The 8,457-nt window shown below is 49.3% G+C and overlaps 1 protein-coding gene across 1 annotated transcript; it reads right to left on the reverse strand.

Moving 5' to 3' along the window:
* Positions 1-242: 242 nt before the first annotated feature.
* FOXS1 (forkhead box S1) lies at positions 243-8,358 on the reverse strand. The gene has a single exon (XM_074211846.1). It carries the CDS (start codon positions 6,092-6,094, stop codon positions 4,817-4,819), a length of 1,278 nt encoding a protein of 425 aa, XP_074067947.1. The 5' UTR covers positions 6,095-8,358; the 3' UTR covers positions 243-4,816.
* Between the last annotated feature and the right edge of the window lie 99 nt (positions 8,359-8,457).

Below are 8,457 nucleotides of genomic sequence, written 5' to 3' on the forward strand. Positions count from 1 at the left end.
CAGCAGAAAGGAGTGAGAGTCTGGGATGACCTTCACCATCCCCCAAACCTTAAGCCTGGTGCTAGTTCCCTCCCTCCCCTGTTCCCTCCCTCCTTGGGCTCAGGGGACAGCACGGAAGAGCACAGGAACTGGGGTCACAAGGTCCCTGCAAGAATGAGCCTGGGAAGGACTCCAGGCAAGGGAAGGAAAGGCCTCCCTCTGAGCAATCAGATAAGGAACTCACAAATGCCCTCCCCCTCTGACACCCCCCACATTTCCCATATATACATATCCCCCATATACACATGATAGCCACACACTGATACACCCACAAACTAGACATATCTCTGATTTCCCAGTCCATATGCAGATAACTGCTCCATGCAAACATACAGTTGTCCCATATGAATGCAACTTTACCCTATGCACACACTTGTCTCTCATGCACACATATACCCCATACACACTCATACAGGCATACACTTAGATAGGCAAGAGTCAGCATTTATAGAACACTTTAAATACATTTCATTTGATCCTTACAACATTCTTGGGAAGTAAGAGTTATAGTTATTCTCATTTTACAATTGAGGAAACTGAGGCAGACAACAATTAAATGACTTGCCCAAAGTCATCAACTAATCAGTGTATAAAGTTGGTTTGGAATGACTCTAGGCATACTTTTATATTTGGAATATTTGTAACATACCAATCTGTAGAAATACATACATATGGGTCAGCTAGGTGGTGCAGTGGAGAGAGCACCAGTTCTGGAGACACCAGGACCTGAGTTCACTTAGATACTAACTGTGTGATCCTGGGCAAGTCACTTAACCCTGATTGCTTCCCCTGTCAAAATTCATTTATACTCCATAGAAAAATACATAACCCAATCAATACAGACCCATTTTCTCATCTAAACATAGACTTGTGGCACATATATTCATAGTATATCCTGTACAGTCATACATCATCATCTGGAACACATTCTTGATACCTATATACATATACATACACACACGTATATCTGCCACACAAACACACGCAACTCTCTGGAACACATATTTTTAAAAATATATTTATAGGTTTCACAATTATATCTTTGATAAAATCTAGACACTGTAGTAATAATTCCAATTTAAATAGCATTTTAAAGTTTTGGAAAGGCAATGTGATATGTATCTCCTCTCTTCCATCACTTACACCTCCCCATCCACTGTATTCATTGTACATCCCCCCCCAACATACATATAAAACCCTGCTCTTGCACACACACACAGCTATGCAGGAATAATATTCTCTTAGTCACAAGAAACCCCCTTTCCTTCAGTTTCCTTTCTCCCAGCACCAGTTTTGGTCTTCCCCATCTCTACCCGCCAAGATCATCGAGTTCATAAAGACTTCTGGGATGGGGGAGTTGAGGAGAGAGAAAGGAGGGTGTGTGTGTGTGTGTGTGTGTGTGTGTGTGTGTGTGTGTGTGTGTGTGTGTGTGTGTGTGTGTGTAGGGGGAATGCAGCTGGCCTTGGGAACACTTTCCCAGCTCAGCTCCCGTCTCTGAGCCCCGGCCTGGCCCCCATGAGGGGCTGCCCACAGCGGGGGCCAGTCTGTGGGAACCAGACAGCTCAGGGCACTTGCTCCCCGGGCTTGCTTCCTCCCCAGCCCCTAGGGAACCCCGGGAAGGGAGGGAGGGAGTCTGAGGGGAAGGGAGGGAGGAGGCAGAAGTCGGTGAGGTTGATCAGCCAGCCCAGACACACAGAGCTGGGCCAGTCAGCCAGGGGGGCTTCCTAGAGGCTAGAAGAGAGGACAGAGATAGGAGAAGAGACAAGAGATGTAGACTGAGACCAGCAAAGAGTGAGGAGAAAACTGAGAGCTTATTTCTAGAGAGGAAAGAATGAAGATTAAGGAAGGGCTAAGGGAGTCTTGGGGGTGGAAGATGAAGTGAGCCCTGAGGGTAGATGAACCTCTCACTTCCCTGCCTACCTACACGCTGGCTGCCCTGCCCCTCCCTCCAGTTGTGGCCTCAGGAGCAGGACAGAAATCCTGGTGCTTTTGTTCTCCTTCCTACCCTGGTGTCCAGGCCCTTTGCCCTTTCCAGGGAGGGAGCAGGTTCTCTGAGAGCCTTAGGTTTCCCAACATCAGTAGCGGCTTCTCTTCCACCTCAGTCTCCCCTAACCTTCCTGTATTGGTTTGGGTGTGTGTCCATCTATCATTGTGTATCCGCGTCCCTGACTGTGGCCATGGTCAGCTTTGTTGCTACCTATTACACGCTGTCCTTCTGTTATAGCATCTACCTGCTACTACAGGCTCAGTGAATGTCTCCTGGTCTTTGCACTCTTTTATGCGGGGTCCCTGTTCAGAGGTTATTGTCGACCTCTTAGCCTGGATCCTAGTTGGTCCAGGACTGACTCTAGAACCTCCTTCCCTCCCCGTTTCCCAACACTCTCTTCCTGCCCCTTCCACATAGAAAGGGGGGAGGGATGCTGATGGACACATTTAGCTATAAAAGGAAAGTCTGGGAATCATCACTGAGGTATCTGTCACCAGCCTTTACAGAACAGTCATTTAGTAAAAAGGATTACTGGAAACTATGTACAGAAGTCACTTAGGACTAGGTCCTGGGATTGGCAGAGATCAAGACTCCAGAAGCAACAGTCCCTGCCCTGTCCGATTCTAATTCCCTGGCAGGCCAACCCAGTGAGAGGATGAACATCCCTCTTCCTTCTTCCAGAAATCCTGAGCATCTGGCTTCCCATGGTCCAGATGGGAAAGCTAAGGGCTCTGAAAAAGGAAGTCACTTGCTAGGGACGTCCCAGTAGGATAGGGTGTGTGTGTGTGGGGGGGGAAACACAACCCAGGAATCCTGGCCCCCAGTCCTGTGGTCTTTTTTTATTCCAGGGTTCAGAAGAGGAGTTTTTAGGAGAATTCCTTATCCTTGGGATAAGTGCCTTCTCTCTCCGGTCCCCTCCCTCTAACCATCAATGTTTGTTGTTTCTCAGTCTGCAATATACTCTCTCCTTGCTTCACCACAGTTGAGAGAAGGGAGCTGTGGAGGTGGGGAAGGCTCCAAAGGATGCTGGGTTAGGATCCTAGTGAGTCCACTGGTCTAGAGGGAGGCTGAAAAATATCCTTTCCTGACCCTCCTCATTACCCTAATCACAAGAAGGAGACCCAGACAACTTCCAGAAAAGAGGAAAGGGCCAGAGGAAGGAAATGGGCACAAAACTCTCAGGGTCCCAGTTTCCTCTTCCTCAGATGGGGGATGTGGGAAAGTGCAGCAGGCCAGGAAAACCATATTTCAAGAAGGATTGGAATCTTTGGAACTTGCTCCTCAGTGCCTGGAAATGCAGGCTGGAACAAAGGGAAGCAGAATATGGCTCTATTTTAGTGGAAAAGAATAATATCCTGAAAATCAAGAACTCTGGGTTCAAATGTTGACTCCACCTTAATTTTACTCTGTGATTTGAGGCAAATCACTTCCCCAACTCCTTTTTATATCAGATAAGGAAAGTGGACCAGAGAATCTCTAAGGATGCTTCCAAATCTGAGACTTGATGCTATGATGCTAAAAGTATCTTTACTTTTTACCTCTATCAGGGATGCTTCTCCCTCTGGGTCTTACCAGTTCTGATCTGACCTCCCAAATAGCAAAAACAATTTGAAGTGGAGATGAGGTGGGTATGTCTGATATATGGATTATGGAGGTGCCCAACCCCTGAGAGAAGGAACCTAGTTCCTGGGATTGGGACAGAGAAAGTGGATAGTGGGGGGGTCCTAAGGAGGCTCCCTTATTGTCTATCCCTGGGACTCTTGGTCAGTGCCAAGGCCCTGAGAGAACCCAATCCCAAGTTGCAGGAGAAGGAAGGGCCAACATCTGGAAAGGACAAGGAATAGACTCCTTTTCCTCATTGTGTTCTCTCTAAACTCTTCCCTTTCCTTGTTTTCCCTCCCCCTTTGTTTCCTCCTCCCTCTCCAGGCTCCCTCTTTCCCCTTCCCTGCGTGGCAGGAAACTCCCACCAAAAGTTCCTCCTGAAGGGTAATCCTCAGGGGACAAAGAAACCTAACCCAAATCCTTCTCCATTCCTATCCCCCAGGGGAGACTACTACCCAGAGGCAACCCTGGAAGAACTGGGAGTCCTGGACCCCATCCACCAGAACAAGTTTAGGTTCAAGACTCACTTGCTTTATTAAGTAGAGTATTCAGTAAAATCTGACATAGGTCCAGCCTCACACCGCCTTCCCCACACTCCCCAAGTTTGTCCACAGAGGGGCCAGGGTATGAGGTCACTTCACCAAGCTCTGGAATCCTGGTCAGGCAGAGCCCTGTGTCATTCAAGGAAGACAAAGATCTCCTGTTTCTGTTGCTTCTTCAGTTCTATTCAGTAATGGGAAGAGCTTTAGGGTTAAGAAGAGTCAGAAGGCCTGGGTTTGGGCCCTGGATCTCCTAACTACTGGTTGTATGACCTTGGACAAGTCATTTCCCTTCTTTGGGTCTCTCAGTTTCCTTCTTTGTAAAATGAGTGATGAGTTTGGATTTGATGACTTCCAAAGTCCCTTCCAGCTCTAACAGTCTCTGTTTTACTCCTTAGCTTTTCACTGGGTTTTGCGAGTCATCCTTCTCCCTTGCCCAGACTTTTCTGGTCCTCACTTTGACCCAAGGGAGAGTCCTACCTCTGCCACCCCTGCCACCCTCTGTCTCAGAGATCCAGTATACTGAGGATAGATGAGCAGGGCATCTACTCTAGTCCTCAGGTAAGAATCCATTCTTTAGCATGTCTGTAGAAAGCAGTGGAAAGGTCTGTCTGTACAAGGGAAGAAGCAGGGGACCAGAAGGGCAACTTCATTCAAAGAAGAACATGCCTGGGGTCCGATAGAGGCAGTGCGGTAACCCTAGCTGGTAGCTTCCTCCTCCCTGAAGTGGGAATGGTCCCCCAGTCCAGGACTCCTTTTGGTTCCCCCGAAGGGGTAAGGGGGACTGGAAGGGAGGTGACTGAGTGGGGGTGGCTGGGGAAGCTGGAGTGGGTGCAAGCAAATGATCCAGCCCCGGGCCACAGCCCCGCTCATCCATGCAGAAGCTCAGGGCCTGCACGCGGCACTGGTAGCTGCCACCCAGAGCTTCAGCCCCACCAAAGTTGCCAAAGATGGGCAGCCCTGCCTTGCCATAGGCCTCACCCTCAGGGAACCGGGCTGGGGAGGGCTGAGGGCCCTGAGGGGCAGAGAAGACTGGGGGCAGGGTGAATGCTGGGCATGGAGAGACAGAAGAGGAAGAGGAGGAGGAGGAGGAGGAGGAGGAAGAGGGTGGCAGCTCTCGAGTGTCCACCCTCTGTCCAGGAGACCTGGCTGAATCAGGAGGCTCCTTCAGGTCCATCAGCATCTGTGAGGCTGGCAAGGTCAGAGGCTCAGAAGAAGAAGAAAGGTACAAACCAGCTGGGGTTGTAGGGAGGGCATCTGCAAGTCCCCCAAAGAGGCTCTCATTGGGTGATGTCTCTGGATTAGTGTGGCATAGGCCCTGGGCCTCAGGCAGCTCCAGTGATGGGCCTAGGCATGATCCAGTGGTAGCCTTGGCCTGACCAGAAGCTCCCTCCCTCTCTCGGGCATCACTGTGTGGGTCTGGCATCCCAGAGGCCCGGTAGCCCCCACGACTTGACCCACCACGGGCCCTGCTCTTGACCTTCCTCTGGTTCTCGGTCTCGGGCTCAGACCCTCTCTTACGGGTGAAGCGGCGCCTCCGTCGAAGGAAGCTGCCATTCTCAAACATGTTGTAGCTGTCAGGGTCCAGGGTCCAGTAGCTGCCTTTTCCAGGCCTGCGGTCATCTCGGGGAACCTTGACAAAGCACTCGTTGAGGGACAGGTTGTGCCTGATGCTGTTCTGCCAACCAGGCCGGTTATCTCGGTAGAAGGCAAAGCGGCCCATGATATAGTGATAGATGGCACTGAGGGTGGCTCTCTGGCCTGGGGAGCTCTGGATGGCCATGGTGATGAGGGCAATGTAGCTGTATGGGGGCTTGGCTAGCTCCCCGGGACGACTGGGCCCCGGGGTCTGGCCTTGTCGGCTGGGAACCGAATCCTGGCCCTGGCCGATCCCCGGCCCCCGTGGAGTGGGGCAGTCAGGCTGCATCTCCTTGCTTTCCCAGAGGCCTTCACCGCCAAAAGCCGGTCAGGAGCCTCCTCCAGCTGGTTAAAAGCCCTCGGCCAGCCCTGCCCCTGTGGCCTGGAAAGGCTAGAGGGGAGGGATCAGACCTCTCTCCCCCCACCCCTTTCCCACCCAGCTGCCAGTCCTGGTTGGAGACAGCCCTGCTCGTGGGGGCCTGGGGAGGGGCCAAGCTTGGCCCAGCCCCTACAGGCTTCAGAGCCGAGGGTCCCAGGGGAAAGAGAACAAGAGGTTGAGGCAGAGGCTGGGTTGGCTGGGCAGAACTGAAAAAAGAAATGCAAAGTCGGACTCGAGATTCCTAACTGCCTTCTTATCCTGCTTCTCTTCTCTCTCCTTGCTTGAGCTCTCCTCCACCTTCAGACACAATGTAGAACTTTTCTTCTCTTAAATCTTTGCTCTTCTCAGAGTTCTCTTATTTCCCCTTCCCCCTTTCTGTCTTTCCCTTTCTCTTTTCATTTCGCTGTTTCTCTTCTCCCCTCTTTTCTCTCTTGCCTTTTCCTTTTCATCTTCCTTTATGCATGCTCACCATCTCCCTTCTCACTATATTTCTTCTCCAGTCACCTCATTTTCCCTTTAGTACTTCATCTTTTCCCCTTTTTAAACAAGGGTCAACTGTTCTCCTCCCTCATGGGGAGAAGATGATCGCATGACAATGAAGGGAGAAGAAACTGGGGAGGGGGAAGATTATAAAAGATGGAAGGACCTCTAGGGGAGCTGCTGGGAAGGAGGAAAGAATAAGGGCTGTGAGGAAGGAGAGATTGAAGGTCCTGGCAGAAAGAGGAAAAGAGGGAGATGGGGAAAGGGAGGGAGGACTGAGGGCTATGTGGCAGAGGGGAGAATGAGGAAATGTGGAAGGAGGGGGTAGGATGCAAGCCAAGAGCCAGAAAGGGATTGTAGTAGAGGTGGAAAAGGAGTGAGAAAAGAGAAGCCATGAGGTCGGAGAAGAGGACAGGGGCTGTTGGGAGAGAGGAGGAGAAAGGATGGGTGTGGGGAAGCCCCTGGCCCTTGCAGAGGAAGGATGTGGGAGAGACTTCAGTAAGTACTGCAGTTCTTTGGCCTTAGCTCCCTCTGCTGAGCTTTGAAGAAAAGTTTGTCTTGCTGGGCTGAGTCATGTTTTCTCCTTTCAACCTGCCCTAGCCCTTTTTTAGATCTTGCAGGAAGTATAGGGAGAGGAAGGACCTATTGAACTTAGAGGCTGATCAGTGGTTCTGAGTCAGATTCCTGTCTTGGAACCCAGAAAACAGGTATCAGTGGAAAGATAATGAAATTGGAGGACCTGGATTTGAATCTCAGTTTCCTTACTGACTTGTGTGAATTTGTGCAGGTCCCTTTCCTCCCTCTAGGAAGTCCCTCCCCCCACCATATAATGAGGAGCACAATCTAGAGGATCACTAAGACCTTTCCCAGGATGCAGCTAAGAAGGAAATAGACTGAGGAAGGGGGCAGGTTAGGAAGGCCAGGTAGACCACTTCACCTTTTGACTCTCCTGGCTCAGTTTATCTCATCAAAGACTCTGCCCAAGTGAGTGGCAGAAGAGAGGTTTTAGATCTAATCAATAAAGGTCTTTGAACTTGTCTTCACAGTGTTTGAAGCAAGTTGTTAATGAGGGAAACAGGAGTCCCAGGCTGGGAATTAGAAGTTGACCTGATTTCAAATCCTAGCTCAGCAACTATATGACCCCAGACAAGTTTCTTTCCCTCTCCAGGCTTCACATTTTTCTCCTTGAGAAATTCAAATGAAATAATGCAGCTTATATTTACATAGGACATTTTAAAAGTTTACAAACTGCTTCACATCCATTATCTCATCTTCATCACAACCCTGTGAGGTAGGTACTACTGGAATGATTACCACAAACATTGATTTTCAGAGGTTATGTAACTTGCCTGCCAACACAGAACTAATAAATGTGACTTAGTGTGGAATCTGAATCTTTCTTGACTCCAAATATTCAATGCTTTTCTCACTAAATAAATAAAAAATGTTTTGAAAATTCTGTTAACAGTCATACCAGCATAGACAGGCTCTGGTTCCCTCTAACCTAATACATTCCAAGGGCAGGGAAGAATGTGGATGGTTCCTCATCAACTCTCCACACCATGGGATTTACCCTTTAAAAAAAAAGGCAGATCTATGCAGTGCTATCCAGAGATATTGTAAGTAAGTTTGGGGGTGCACTCTGGATGTCTAATTTTGAAGAGTTTACCAGGAAGCTCCTTTTATCAATAAATCCTAAAGCACATTGAAGTTAAGTTTATATATATATATATATATATATATACATATATATATAAAATACGCTTCTCCCCACCCCCACCCCATCACCCCCA

The sequence above is a fragment of the Macrotis lagotis genome, chromosome 1 (genome assembly GCF_037893015.1).
Source record: "Macrotis lagotis isolate mMagLag1 chromosome 1, bilby.v1.9.chrom.fasta, whole genome shotgun sequence".
In the NCBI taxonomy this organism is placed as follows: domain Eukaryota; kingdom Metazoa; phylum Chordata; class Mammalia; order Peramelemorphia; family Peramelidae; genus Macrotis; species Macrotis lagotis.